Source organism: Sciurus vulgaris, assembly GCF_902686455.1.
Source record: "Sciurus vulgaris genome assembly, chromosome: 11".
Lineage (NCBI taxonomy): Eukaryota > Metazoa > Chordata > Mammalia > Rodentia > Sciuridae > Sciurus > Sciurus vulgaris.
In genome coordinates this window covers 71600488-71616790 of record NC_136472.1, presented here as the reverse complement: position 1 = coordinate 71616790, position 16303 = coordinate 71600488, and the positions used below count along the sequence as shown (strand labels likewise).

The following is a 16303-nucleotide window of genomic DNA, read 5'->3' as shown; positions in this document are numbered from 1 at the left end:
GAGGTGGGGGTGTTGGGGGAAGAGAAGAATGAAGGAACTTTGGATGGTATAAAGGTAAATGGGGTGGGAGTGGGTGGGGGATGGAAAGATAGAATGAAACAGACAGTATTACCCTATGTATATGTATGATTACATGAATGGTGTGAATTTACATTGTGTACAACAACAGAATTGAAAAGTTGTATCCCATTTGTGTACAATGAATCAAAATGCAGTCTGTAAAAATAAAAAAGAATTTAATTTAAAAAATCTGTTTTGGAAGCTATTATTATAATATAATATTCATACCCCCAAATGCATAAATAAGTATACAGTTTAATAAATTTTCACAAAGTGAAAGTATCTGTGTAATCAGTATTCTAGACAATATAGATCTTTACTGGTACTCCAAAAGGTCTCTGCCTTTTCCCAAACTGTTAATCATTATCCTGAGTTATATAACCATATAGTTATTTTGCCTAATTTTGAATTTCATGAAAATGTAATGATATGGTACACTCTCTTTTATGTTGGTAAAATTTGTCATGCATTATATCAAAACAATAATGGTTCTTTCTTTCTGAATGATCTAGTAGTCCACTGTGCAAATATAATAAAATTTATTTACCCTTTCTACTGTTGGTGGGAATGTGGGTTGTTCCTAGTGTGAAGCCATTTTGAACAGCATTGCTACCAATGTTCTTGTATGTATCTTACTGAAAGTATGTATGTATTTTTCATGGGAATACATCTGGGAACTGAAATACTAAATTATAAAGTCTGCATATGTTCATCCTTAATAGATACTCTCTGTTTTACAAAGTAGTTTTCCATTTAGTCCCCTTCCAGCAGTGTATAGGAGTTCTAATTGTTCTGCAGTCTTGTGAAAATTTAGTACGGTCAGGCTTTTTTGTTCTTTAGCCACTTTGGTGGATATGTAGTAGCAATGTACTGAGGTTTTAACAAGCATTTCCTTTATGTTTACTGAGCCTGAGTACCTTCCTATATATATGGCCATTTGGATGGTGTCTTTATAACCTGCCTATTCATGTATTTTGTCTATTTTAATTTTATTTTGATTTTCTACTTGCTAGGGATTAAACCCAGGACCCTGTAAATGCTAACCATGTGTTCTACCACTGAACTAATTACTCTGTCCATGTTAAAAATTGAGTTGTCTTTCTCTTATTGATTTGTACAGGTTCTTTATACAGTCTATATATAATCACTTGCACATATATGCAAGTGTCTTTTCCCTCCCTATAGCTTTCTTTTTCACTATTTTCTAAAAAATATTTTTTAGTTGTCAATGGACCTTTATTTTATTTATTTACATGTGGTGCTGAGACTCAAACCCAATGCCTCACACATGCTAGGCAAGCGCTCTTCCACTGAGCTACAATCCCAGCCCACTACTTTGTATCTTGATGAGAGTGAGTTATTTTAATATAGTACAATTTAATCATTTTTCTTTTATGTCTATAGTTATTAGTGTCCTGTTTAAGGAATCTTTGCCTACCTTAAGACAATGAATATATTCTTCTATTTTTATCTTCTAGCAGCTTTATTATTTTAACATTTACACTTAGATTTATGGGGTGGTTTTTTTGGGGTTTTTTTTTTGGGGGGGGGGGGTGTTGGAGCTTGAACCTAAGGCCCCATGCAAGCACATGATCTACTGCTGAACTACACCTTCAGACTACAATCCATTTTTAAGTGATGTTTGTATATAGTATAAAACAGGAATCAAGAGTCACTTTTTGCTGGATACAGTGATGCACACCTATAATCCCAGCTACTCAGGAGTCTAAGGCAGGAGAATTGTGAATTCAGAGCCAGCCTCAGCAACTCAGTGAGACTCTGTCTCTAAATAAAATACAAAAAAGGGCTGGGCACAAACCCAAATAAATACAATTTTCTCATACTAGACAAAGGTGCCAAAAATATGCAATGGAGAAAAGATAGCCTCTTCAACAAATGGTGCTGGGAGAATTGGAAATCCATATGCAACAGAATGAAACTAAACCCATATCTCTCACCATGCACGAAACTAAACTCAAAATGGATTAAGGACCTTGGAATCAGACCAGAGACCCTGCAGATTATAGAAGAAAAAGTAGGTCCAGATCTTCAACATGTCGGCTTAGGACCAGACTTCCTTAACAGGACTCTCATAGCACAAGAAATAAAAGCAAGAATCAATAACTGGGAGAGATTCAAACTAAAAAGCTTTCTCTCAGCAAAGAAAACTATCAGCAATGCAAAGAAAGAGCCTACAGAGTGGGAGAATATCTTTGCCAATCATACTTCAGATAGAGCGCTAATCTCCAGAATCTATAAAGAACTCAAAAAACTCTACTCTAAGAATACAAATAATCCAGTCGACAAATGGGCTAAGGAAATGAATAGGCACTTCACAGAAGAAGATCTACAAGCAATCAACAAACATATGGAAAAATGTTCAACATCTCTAGTAATTAGAGAAATGCAAATCAAAACCACCCTAAGATTCCATCTCACCCCAATTAGAATGGCGATTATCAAGAATACAAGCAACAACAGGTGTTGGCGAGGATGTGGGGAGAAAGGTACATTCATCCATTGCTGGTGGGGCTGCAAATTAGTGCAGCCACTCTGGAAAGCAGTGTGGAGATTCCTTAGAAAACTTGGAATGGAACCACCATTTGACCCAGCTATCCCACTCCTTGGCCTATACCCAAAGGACTTAAAATCAGCATACTATAGAGATACAGTCACATCAAAGTTCATAGCTGCTCAATTCACAATAGCCAGACTGTGGAACCAACCTAGATGTCCTTCAATTGATGAATGGATAAAGAAACTGTGGTATATATATACAATGGAATATTACTCAGCCATAAAGAAGAATAAAATTATGGCATTTGCAGGCAAATGGATGAAATTGGAGAATATCATGCTAAGTGAGATAAGCCAATCTCAAAAAGCCAAAGGACGAATGATATCGCTAATAAGTGGATGATGACATATAATCGGGGGAGGGGAGGGTTAGTGTTAGGGTTAGAGTTAGGGTTAGGGAGGGGGGCAAGTATGGAGGAAGGAAGGACTGTATAGAGGGAAAAGAGGGGTGGGATGGGTGGGGGAAAGGGAAAAAATAACAGAATGAATCAAACAACATTACTGTATGTAAATTTATGATTACACAAATGGTATGCCTTTATGCCATGTACAAACAGAGAAACAATATGTATCCCATTTGTTTACAATAAAAAAAAATACATTATTTAAAAAAAAAAAAAAAAAAGGGCTGGGGATGTGGTTTGGTGGTCAAGTGTCCCTGAGTTCAACCCCCAGTACTTTGTCACACACTAAGTATCCACAGATATATGGATCTGTTTTATAGTCTTTATTTTATTCCCTTGGACAATTTGTCTATCCTTGAGACAAAGCCATATTGTCCTAATAGAGATGTATTTAGTCTTACTATTGGTAGAAATAGTTTTTTAAAGAAAAAATGGGGGCTGGGGATGTATCTGGGTAATAAAGCACATGCTCAGACATTGGTTTCAATCCCCAGTACCTAAGGAAAAAAAAAAAAAAAAGAAAGAAAGAAAGAAAAGAAAAAAGGAAAAGAAAAAGAAAAAAATCTATCTCTACTTATATCTTAAGCCACCTCTATCTAGGAGCCAACAGCCTATGGGCTGCCACAGCAGAGCTCTTTCTGACAGAGCATCTGGAATGGTGTCCCCACACAGCTACTCTCCAGGTCAGCCTAAGAGAGCAGGAACCTAGTTGGCAGAAGCAGGGTATTCCTGCTACAATACACAGAAGTATTCCTTTCACAAGGCTAGTAATACTGACAATAAACCTGATCTCGCAGGGATGTTCTGAGAATTGAACAAAATACCACGTAAAGTAGTTAATACAATCTGTGACACATATTTAAACACTCAATAAACGTTAACTTGCCCAGAATTTGATCCCTAGTACTGGGTAATAGAAGGGGGGGAGCGAGAGAGAGAGAAATGATTTTTGTCCTAGTTCTTCATATCTGTGTGGATAGAATATGAAGCCATGAGAATTCAGAATGTCCTCCCAAGTCACACAGGCAGGCAAGATAGAGCCCAGACCTTTTTAACTGCATCCACTAAAGTTGTTTTTTGTCTGTCTGTTTTGCAGAGGTGGGTAGCCAGGGTTCTTTATTATGGGGTTACATCCCCACACTTTTTATTTTTTATCTTGAGACAAGGTCTGACTCACTTAGGCTCTTCTTAAACTTGCAATCCTCCTGCCTCATGCTCCCAAGTTTCTGGGAATATAGACATGTGCCACCACACCCAGCTGCATTAGAAAAGTTTTTAACAATGGTGACCAGACCAGGATGCTAGACCTTGCTATGAGTGAGAAGCCAATCTCTAGAGACCAACCATCAAGGTGCAGGGCCTTGCTCTCTCTTGTTCATAGCCCACCACGCCCATGACCAAATGCAGCAACAGGACTTCTCACTGTGACAATACTGCAGTAAGAGCTGTAAAGAATTCTGAAGTCTAAATGCAATGGGGAGAGGCTGAAATTTTCCATCAGAGAAGGGAGGAGCTTCCCTGAAGTCCTAGGAGGTTTTTCTTACCCTAGGAAAATGCCAGGGCTCTCTGAAGGTGTTGCTTTGGGTGAACAGAGAAAGAAAGCTGATTCCAGTATCCCTCTTGGCATCTACTTACTTTTTCCATGTTGGCCTAGATTTGTCTGGACTGATTCACATCATCAGGGGCCCATTGTTATATTATTATATATCAGTTCTGAGCCAGAGAACAACATAGTCAGCAAGAGCTTAACTGCATATAATATCAGATTCTAGCTTCAGTAATTTTACCTGTACAATTTTTCTTACATCCATCCCCTCCTCTGTTCCTACTGACTGAGTTCATACCTTCATAATGCCATTGGGAGTTATTAAAGATATCTGTGCAAGGGATGTACATGAAACATGGCTGTTTTGGGAAGCCCACACTGACTATACATGGAAGACAGCCAGGAAGAAAAGAAGGAAGGCTAGGAGAAAGGGAGTAGGGAAGACCAGCTACTGTCCACCATCGAACCTTGGCATTCTATGACTGGTCTGGATTAATTACTGGATGGCCTATGGTAGCCATTCTTAAGACCCTGCAGTGTTATACTATGAACCTCCAAATGGACCGTGGGATAAACTACCACTTTTCTACAGAAATGTCCACATTATCACATACACACATTATAATAGATAAGCATATATATGTACATATATAAGGTTACAATAGTAAGGAAATGGCAAAGGTAACCACTTTATGTCTATTCGGGGCTGGAAACTGGGTCTATAAGCCCAACCCCAGGCTCTTTCTTTCAAAGTGAAAGGTGAGAGTATCTGCCTATTACAATAGGTGGCATTCTTTTTTTCTCTCTCTCTTTGTGGTTCTAGAGATTGAACCCAGGTTCTCTTGCCTATTAGGCAAGTACTACAAGTATTTACCACTGAGCCATATCCCTAGCCATAGGTGGCACTCTTTAGGGTGTGAAAATTGGAAAGGAATTGCATCATCCTAATCCTCAGACAAAAAGCCCAATATGCCTGCAGCATATTCAGCTTCCAAAAGTTCTGGTGATAAAAATAATAAAACTTACAACTGGGGACTTGAATGATTTGCTGGTCTCTCTCTGAACAGTTCACAATGAACTGTGTGAGCATGTTTATAACTCAATGTCACACACACATACACACAGAAGGTTTGACTCTGATTGGGGTGGCAAGGTGGCACAACTTGTGGCTGCATCAAGAGCACCAGACTCAGATGGAAGCCAAAGGAAATCTGAATTCAAATCCTAATTATCTGCTTAGTCATTCTATGACACTGGGTGACCACTTTAGGTCTCAGTTTCTTCATCTGCTACAGCAAAGGTTATTGTGAAGCTCAATATAGTGAATTTATATAAAATGGAAATAGCATAAAACATTAGATAGATTCTGAGCAAGTCATTTGGGAAAGTCATTTCATCTTGCTGTGGCTCAGATTCCTCAAACAGGGGCTTTAACAACCACAGAATATTCTGAGGATTAAATTAAACATATCACTTGTAATACTGTAAAATGAAATTATGTTTTTAAAGCCTGGCACATAGTAGTTAGAGCACCTGGTATATGGTACTCAATAATTGGTATTTTCACCAATGTATACAGTTGGGTGTAGTGGTTCATGCCTGTAATCCCAATTACTCAAGAGGGTAAGGCAGGAGGATCACAAATTCAAAGATAGCCTCAGCAACTTAGCAAGGACCAAAATAATTTAGCAAGACCCTGTCTCAAAATAAAAAACAAAAAGGGCTAGGGATGTAGCTCAGTGGTTAAGCATTCCTTGGTTTAAACACTAGTACTAAAAAGGGGAAAAAAAAAAAAGAAAAAAGTAATGTACACAGGATATTATTAGTACTATAAATTAGAGGTAAGCATGTTCTCAATATCTTTTTGATAAGTTTTGCAGAATGAAGAAATTAATAAGCACTTGCTGTGTATAAAATGCTGGCCCAACCACACTAAGGAAAGTCTCCAAAGAAGTAGAAAACAGTGCCAGCACCCTCACAGAGAGAAAGACACATCCTAGCAGAGTAGGGTGGTGCACACCTACGATCCCAGCTACTCAGGAGGCCGAGGCAGGAGGATAAAAAATTTGAGGCAAGTTTTGGGCAACTTAGTAACACCTTGCCATAAAATAAAATAAAATAAAAAATAATAAAATAAAATAAAATACCTGGGAATATAACTGTGGTAGAATACTCCCCTTGCATGTGTGAGGGACACATACACAAAAAGAACATGTTCTCTCAATTTAATTATAAAAAGCAGCCTACCTCCCATGTGTAAGGTGACTTTAACACAAGCTACCTTGACTGTACCATGGCAATTAAATTCATAAGGGGAACCTAAGAACAACCATTTCAGGCAGGTACAGTTGAACAAGCAGTGAAAAGTCACTATCCCTGGGTTTTAGGCATGACATACGAGAGTAGTTACTCAGTAAATGTAATTTACTTGTTTGGGAGTAGTAAGAGTGCTGAGGCAGGAGGATCGTGAATTCAAGACCTGCATGGAAAACTTAGCAATACCCTGTCTCAAAAAAAAAAAAAAAAAAAAAGAAAAGAAAGAAAGAAAAAGAAAAAAAGAAGTGAGATGCTGGGGATGTAGCTCACTGGTAGAGTGCTCCTGGGTTCAATCCCCAATTCATTAGACCTGCCTACTTCTCCAGTCTCATCTCTCCTCATTCCCAAACACCCATGTGAAATACCAGAATTAATAAAATGCTGAAAGTTTCCTGACTCCATTTCTAGGATCAATGTCTCCTCACCTTTGCCCAGAATGTTTGCCCTCTCTGCAAAGCTTTTGACTCCCCAGCCCACGCTCTTAATTGTGAGAAACTCCTATTCATTTTTCAAGACTCAGCTCAGGTTCTTCCAAAAAGCCTTCCCTAATTCCTCATATTGAGTAGGTACTTCTGTGTGGTCCCACAGCATTCTCCCATGCCCAGTGCTATCATTTATCACATTTATTCATTTCACAAATGTTTACTGCCTACTGGTGATGAGCCACATTTAGGTTAGTATTAGGGATATGATAGTAAATAAGACAGCATAGTCCTTGCTCTCTGAAGCTTGCAATCTGTTGGGAAAGGCATTTACAGAACAAGTACCTGTGAGAAAATGCACATTTTGAAAAAGAAGAGTAGAATGCTATAGGATCATAAAAAGAAGTCCTAATGATAACATCATTGTTGTCACCACTTCCAGGTACCATGTTGTAGACACTTTAAATACACTTAAGTATTCAAAATTTTCTCATTTAACTTATTCCTCAGAGCAACACTGGGAAGCATACTTTCCTATTCCAAGTCATGGAAATTGTGGCTTGGAAAAGTAATGTGCCCAAGGACACACAAGTTTAACATCAGGCTTGAATCTTTAACTCTAGTTTGCCTAATTCTAAGACATTTTTCTTAACCTCTCTTTTTCCAAGCACAGTGTGCAGAGCCTATCAATTTCCTCAATATCTAACCCCTCTTTTTCCATTAATATCAGAACTGCTGGATTTTTAATGGGCACATGACCATTCATAACAAAAATGACATTCCCAATTAATCTGTTGCTAGGTATGGTTGTGTGACTGAATTCCAATCAGTGGGATATAAGCAGAAGTGCTAATGTGTAATTTCTTGGATATACTCCTAATGAGAAGAAGCATGTCCCTTTTTCCCTGTTCCTCTTCCTGATGGCTGGAATGTGGACATGATAGCTGAAGAGGGTGGAGCCATCTATGTGAGAGAAGCAGTAGAAGTACGGGAGAGAAGAGGGCTGGAGTATCTACTTGCACTTTTATAGTTAAGCCCTTATTATGGTGGGTCTTCTATTATGGTAGCCCAACTATCATCTCAATTCATAAAAGAAGGTATGATGTCTCATTCATCTTTCTATTCCTAGAGCTCAGTAATATTAAATGTTGAGTTAAAATTGAACTGAATTCTGGTTCTAGTTGTCATTTATTAGCAGCGTCTTCATACAGAAATCACTTCTGCTCCTCAGTTGGTCTGCTTTTTTGCCTTGAAAGTTTTTCAAATTTGCAAAAGGCCTTAAAAAATCACGTTTCTCTTAGTGAAACACCATAAAATATTTACCAATGTGCCTTTGAAACATAACAAGCAGACTTTACTAGCAGAAAATATGGTTACATTATATAAATGAAATTCTCTGCATCTCAAAAAATATGAAAATATATCTGAGTTTCTCTGTGAATACTTGTTTTCATCAAGTAATACTGGTGGGATAAATCTGAAATTTAGATAATTTTGCTCATTCGCTTAATGATTTTTAAAATAGGGAAGATTGTTATTAAACTTGAAGAGGGGTTCAGCTCGAGGACTACTGGTGTTCTGAGGTAGTGAGATAACAGATGTAAAAGCATTCTGAAAATGGAAAGGGATCATTACTATTATTCACATCAAATTATGAACTTCCCTAAATAGCTGACTCGGTCATAATTTGGCAGACAGGTGAAGCAAGGTGAGACTCCCAGTGGGCTGAAGACTAGGGGCTCTGAAGGCCCAGTCAAAGATCAGGTCATCATAGAAGGGAACTATTTTTTGCCAAAGGAACTCTCCTATGTTCTTTATATCCCAGTGTTGTTATCTGCTATCCTAAGCAACTAAAAACTCCTAGAAGAGTGTCTAGTTCAACTTAACATACCCAGTGCCAAGAATACAGATAGCATTTGATAAATGTTTATTGCACTAAGCTCCATGACACCTTCGCTGACTCTCAGGGAGAACTGCTTCATTCATTTGAAATCTGACAGATATAATTGTATTTACCATATACAACATGATAGAATGACTTCTGTATCTCAATCTCCTATTATTGAGTTTATTCCTCCTACAAAGTACTTACCACATGTACTCAGCTACATTTTGGAGGACTAAATTTCTCAGTAAACTATGCTTTTTGTAGGAAGATACCTAGTCCCCTTAACCTGAGCATGGCCAATACTCAGCACAATGCCTCACATGCAGTAAATGCTCAATGATGTTTTTTTATTTCTTATTAAGTTACAAGAAGTAGACTTGAGGGAAAATGCAGATGCTGGTATAAAACAATTCTCCCTAAGTCAGTCCTGTAATCCATGTCTAACCTCATAGTCACTAGACCAGCAAAACCAATCTTTTTGTTCCCAGGAAACAAGGACTGTTGTCATAAACTGACATTTCATGGGCTGGGGAGACAGCTCAGTGGGTAGAGTGCTTGCCTTGTAAAGACAAGGCTATGGGTTCAATCCCCAGCACCAAAATAAAATAAAATAAAATAAAAAAATAAACTGACATTTCTGGGAATGATTCCAGTTTCCTTACAGACTTGTGGCCATGAGTGCTGATTTACATATGGGTGCTACAACAAAATAAATAGATGTTAGGAATGGCAGACATCTAGATGTTAACAGTAAAAAGAGCATGAAGTTTCTAAGAGAAGTAATATCTTGATTACTATAAGACATTCTATAAAAATTAAAATGGGTGCTGTGGTATACACCTATAATCCCAGCAATTTGAGAGGGTGAAGCAGGTAGATTGCAAGTTCAAGGACAACCTGGGCAATTTGGCAAGACCCTGTCTCAAAACAAAAGGGCTGAGAGTGCAGCTCAGTAGTAGAGTGCCCCTAGATTCAATCCCTAGTGCCTAAAAAAAAATAAATAAATAAAGGAAATTACCTGGGTTACAAAAAATATACCTTATATTCTTACCCCACAGTCTGTAAATGAGAACATTCAGCAACTACAAACAGACAGCAATCTGTGTTGCCTCTATTTCATCCTCCTACATCTTTCTGCTGGCAATTCTCTGATTATTAAGCTACTATTACACCAAGATTGGAAGCTGGACAACAGGGCAAGTAAGAGACTTGGCAGAAATGACCAAGCACCATACAAATGTGAAGGCCTATTATTATTTTTCTTTCTATCAAATCTAAATCATGTTTAAAAACCTGATGAATGATGCAGTACCTTTGAAGAAATAATGAGATCTACATATTGAGACAGTAGGTCCAGAGGTATCCTCTGAAATATGATCCTTCACTGTCATGAGTCAAGTTGAGTCTTCCAGGATAAGTACCATGAAGAAAAAGGAAGGGTATCACCCCATACGGAGGAAAAAGCATGTGCAAAGAAGAGAGCGTGGGTGCAGGAGAATATGTGCCTGAAACATGGGATGCAAACAGAGAAATATCTGGGAGGAAGGTTCAGTTCGCAGTGTAAGAGACCTGGAATATTGTGGTTTGCTCCTAATCCCATGCTGCCACCCAAGGAGAAGCTTCATTTCTATTTCTCCTCTCATTACCTCCTCAGAAAAGCATCACAGACAAGGGCACAGGATAGAGGGATAGGAACTAGCTTAGAGTTATAAACCAGGCCATACAAGAAAAATGTAAAACCAGTACTGATAAGAAAAGCTGAGATCAAACAGATGCCCCTTTTCCTTTCCAAGGTTTAGAAGTCCTAAGACTAAGTGAGACCTTTGGAAGGAGGAAAAGAATTACACTAACAGAAAGGGAACAAGGGTTTTCTCCCTCCTAACTTTCATGCGGAAAGCACCTTTCCTCCTCCATGCCCTTCTACCAGGATGTCACTGGGGTAAGACCTCTGAAACCACCCAAATCTAGTTATGCTTCTGAAAAGCAGAGTCATGAGCTCAATGTGGATTTGCTAAGATTATTTTGCCCAGTTTAATTGTATAAAGTCAGGTGGAAGTACAAAAAGGTGTTTTATCCCAGCAACAAAAAGCTGACTAGGGCTGGGGAGATAGCTCAGCTGGTAGAGTGCTTGTCTCGCAAGCACAAGGCCCTGAGTTCAATTCCCCAGTAACCGCAAAAAAAAAAAAAAAAAAAAAAAAAGCTAACTAATGCCAAGAGAATATGATGAAAAAATATGATGGAGGAAAAATAATTGCTATAAATTAAGTAAAAATCACACATGCTAGATTAATTGTACTGTGGTCAGAGAAATATGGAAAATGTCATCAGCTAAAGATTAGGAGGACAGAATGACTAAATGCAATGTGATACCCTTGATGGAACAATATCATCAACAACAACAATAACAACAAAAAAAAATCAGTGGAAAAATGTGAAATCTGAATGAAGACTATAATTTAGTTAATGGTATATACCAATACTAAATTTCATACTTTTGATACAGGTGCCATGGTAACATAAGATGTTAATATTAGGGAATTCTCCCTAATATCTTTGCAACTTTCCTGAAATTATTCCAAAATAAAAAACAAAAACAAATTAAAGAAAAGAAATGGAACAAGTGCTGGATATAGAATTAACTTTTGTCTCAGGGATGTTGAGCTCAAATAGGGCCAGAATGAGATCAATAAAGGAAAAAATGGAAACCTGGCTACTTATTGTTTTTTCTTGGTTCTAGGCTTGGGGTGGAGGGGGAGAAAGAAAAGAAAAGAAAGGAGGCTATGCAAGATTCCTTCTAATTTATCTAATCCAGGTATCCAGGAGAGTTAAAGTGACAGACTTTTAGAACAGAACCTCTGTGAGCTGGCAGATAAAAGCTTTCATTGTGCTGTCCTGCACAGGAAGTAAGGAGCCTGGAGCAGCTTCCACCACTCTACCACTACTATGCTAGCCACTCTGCAATACTGAAAGGCATCAGAGAAAAATCTACAGCCCTAACGAAAGAGAGCACCGTTCTCTTTAAACGACATGGTCATCCGGAGCCAGCTGTTTGCAGACAGCAGGTCATGTTTGCCAGCACTGATTTACAAAACCTTAAGGCAGCTTCAATAATCACATTTCAGCTCAATCAATATTTATTGTCCCCTGCTTGATATCAGACCCTGTGCCGGACACTGAGGATTCAGAGAAGAGACATGGCCTCTTACAAGGGGAAGATAGTCGTCTAGACAATTAAACATAGTAAGTCCTAGGACAGAAGAAACCCAGAGAACTTTGGCAGCTCATGGTAAGAAAAATAACCCAATGCAGAGAATCCAAGAAGAGTTTTCAAAAGGAAAACTCTTAATTAGTGTCCCAATAGAAAGGTTAAGTAGGAGTCTGCCAGGTGAAAAAGAAAAGGTCTTTCAAGCAGATGGAACAGTATGTGAGAGGCCTTAAAACAGCAGTACAATGTAAATGAAAGCAAGAGGCCTAAAACAATTAAGTCATGTACTTGTGAGATGGAAGAAGAGGTTAGAAAGATGAGGACAGAAGATATTAAACTTCCTTTTAGACCAAGGTAAGGAGCAGGTCAGAGCATTTTATATATGCATTTTATATGCATAAAATTATCTTAGAGGGGGGCTGGGGTTGTGGCTCAGTGGTACAGTGCTTGCCTAACGTGTAAGGCACTGGGATTGATCCTTGGTATGGCATATAAATAAATAAATAAAAATAGTTATAAAAAAGTATATTAAAAAATTATCTTGGAGGATCCCAAGGAATTTTATAAAAACAGGAAGAAAATGCCAAATGTGGTAGCTGTAATTTCAGCAGCTCTGGAGACTGAGGAAGGTGGATGACAAGCTTTAAACAGCCAGGGCAACTTAGTGAGACCCTATCTCAAAATAAAAAATAAAAAGGGCTGGGGGGCTGGGGAGATAGCTCAGTCGGTGGAGTGCTTGCCTTGTAAGTACAAGGCCCTGGCCTTGTACCAAATCCCTAGCACCAAAAAAAAAAAAAAAAAAGGGATGGGGATGAAGTTCAGTTGGTAAACCCCTGGGTTCAATCCCTAGTACCACAAAACAACAACAACAACAATAATAACAACAAAAACAACAAAAATCCTAATTTCTTTTCCTGCTAATTTATGTGAGACTTTTAGAATTGGGATGTCCTAAAATAAAACAATTCCAACAACTTACTCTAAGATGTTACAACTCAAAAAGGGTGTAAATTACTCCTTTTTCTGAATTTTAATAGCACTTTATATCTTCCTTTTAGCACTTGTCACTTTCCACCTGGGAGCATAACAATTTGTATCTTTGCTGATTTACAATTTCCCTCTAAGCATGTACCAGGTCTTATTCATTCATTTTGTAAAATGATTTTGTAAAATGATTTTTCAAACCACTCTGAACAAGCAAGGTATCAACAGGGCCTAGCATATACTAAATGCTCAGTAAATATTTTATAGTATCATGGGTCTAAGTTGAAAGGCTCTAAGGGATGTGCCTAAAATTTCTTAATCTTTATGAACAGTCTGATAAAAGCTATGAGAACTGGAGATACAGGTCAATGATAGAGTGCTTATCTCCCACACACATGGCCCTGGGTTCAATCCAAAACACTGGGGAGAAATTTTTTCAGATAAAAGCTATGGACTCTCTTCCTAGAAAAAAATCACAAACAGAAAACATTCCACATATAATTTCAGACCCCACCATTCCTAGGAGTTAGGTTAATTTACCCAAATTCAAAAAGATAAAAGTGGCAGAACCAAGCCTAGAACACAAATTTCCTGGTCCCTAATTCAGTACTCAGTTCCTAATTCAGTTCCATTACAAAGGAACAACTTTCAAAGGGCATATATTTCCTACTGGAAACCTGCCTGACACAGGTCTCAAGTGTGAATGTTCTTTTCACGAAATTCCTTGATATAAGGACGATGTTCAAGTTTAATGGCTTCTGAGACCCAAATACAGAAGGTTGGACCCCTGCCAAGGACAGAGAAGTAATAGGAGATATACATGAATATGGAGAGCATTAAATAAGCCAAAGAACCAAAAGATGCTGAAGTCTTCCCAAGTACAACAGTAAGATCTTTCCAACTGTTCTGTTTACAGAAAGTGATAGACTTGAGACTCAAAGCCAACTCTTCTGACTTTCAGGCTAGTGTCATGTCTACCCCACTACAAATTCCTCTGCATGCACAAAGAAACCTAACCACTACAGCAGCTATTATGCGGTTGGGGCCCAAGAAATGGACTAAATAATTGTACAATACTTAGAACTAACTTCCAGTTATCAGCAACAATGGATTCAAGAAGCACACCCACAGTTTAAATCTGCAAATACTATAAAATTAGATATTCGGCTGAAAATAGAAATGCATCTCTATTTACCACACATCATTCATTCAACTAAAGTGAACTTATAATTTCTACTCTGAGTTCCATACTGAACTAATAGGATCTTTTCAAGTATCACAAATATCCCAGCATCTTGGGAGGCTGAGGCAGGAGGAACACCAGTTTAAAGCCAGCCTCAGCAATTTAGTGAGATGCCCTAGCAAATTAGTGAGATCCTGTCTCAAACATAAAAAATAAAAATGGGCTGGAGATGTGGTTCAGTGGTTAAGTGTCCCTGGGTTCAATCCCTGATACCAAAGAAAAAAGAAAGAATCACAAATAATAAAACCAAACCACTTTCTTTTTATTTATGATAATCTGGCCTAGGGACAAGATTGGACTCTTACAGAAATATCTCCAATCTGGATAATCCCAAACTAAATAACAAGAGGACTGAGGGACAACCCCCTTTACTTTCTAGCTCCAATATTACCCAACCTATGCACATGTGATCTTCAGGTCTTTGTAAAAGCTGCACATCTCCTTTTCTAATGGACCCTCTTCACCCCTTACCTCTTGTTCTTTAATTAGGTGCTTGTATCTTCCAATGCCATGAGTGGGCTTTGTCTTATAATGCCGACTGGTAGCCAGCAGAATGGCACCTAAAAGAGAAAATAAAACAAATCTGTTTCTAAGCTCTTCCAAGGACAGACAGATCATGTATAAGGAGGTAAATTATCCACTTAAGGACTGAGAATATTTAGAGGCCAGAGAGCATCTTGTTTGTTTAAATAACCATAAGTCTTTCTTGATTCTGGAAAAATTCTATTTGCCCCCCTCCCCTTTTCTCTCCCTTTAGCCCATGGAATATATCCAATTCCCACCACCCATCTTTCTTTGAGAAATTCTCTCTTACAAAAGTAACTGGGATAAGGAGAACAAAATACATTTTCATGGGGTTCTCATCTCTTCTTATCCCTCAATAGGCAATAACCCTTTTGTCAGGACTGTATAGAGAAAGAGGCAAGCAGCAAAAATAACCAGCAAAGAAAAGAATCACTGAGTTCTATAAAATTTAATGCTGGGGATGTAGTACAATGGTACAGCACTTGCCTAACATGCACAAGTTCCTGGGTTCTACCCCCAGCATCACAGAAATCATCCATTTTGAATTATTTGTGTTGATATAAAACAATATCCAAAATATACTGTTAAGTGAACAACAACAACAAAAGCCAGTGTCCATAACCACTATCTTAACAACTGATTTTCCAGAATACAAAATCTGGCTAGATCTGATCTTTCCTGGCTCTGGTCTCTGTTCCTTATCGCTGCCTATTCACTGGAACCAGCCCTGCACTGGAACTAGTCTGCTAGTTTGTATCGTTTCTGCTTTCTCTCCTCTCTGGAGAAGTCCTAACCCTAGGTTCCCACTCTTTTTCCTTCTGGCTTCTGGGATCCTGTCCTCATCTCCTCAGGGTCATCACTCCGTCAGGCATAACACAAGATGATATTGAGAAGTTTGACATCAAGCGAAAAGGTATTTTTAGGCCCCTGTTTTTTGTTTGGTTTTTGTTTCTGTTGTTTGGTACCAGGGATTGAATCCAGGGGCACTGAACCACTGAGCTACATCCCCAGTTCTTTTTCTTTTTCATTTTGAGATCTGATTTCATTAAATTGCTAGGCTGGCCTTAAACTCATAATCCACCTGCTGCAAGTTGCTAGGATTACAGGCGTACACCACCCACACCCAGCTAGGC

At 38.3% G+C, this 16303-nt stretch overlaps 1 protein-coding gene across 1 annotated transcript in view; it reads right to left on the bottom strand.

Moving 5' to 3' along the window:
• Positions 1-16303, bottom strand: part of MRPL48 (mitochondrial ribosomal protein L48) — a 62009-nt gene that overhangs the window by 21161 nt on the left and 24545 nt on the right. The window contains exon 4 of the mRNA XM_079103826.1: positions 15117-15205. Coding sequence (XP_078959952.1) covers positions 15117-15205 — 89 coding nt within the window. The remainder of the gene's footprint in view (positions 1-15116; positions 15206-16303) is intronic.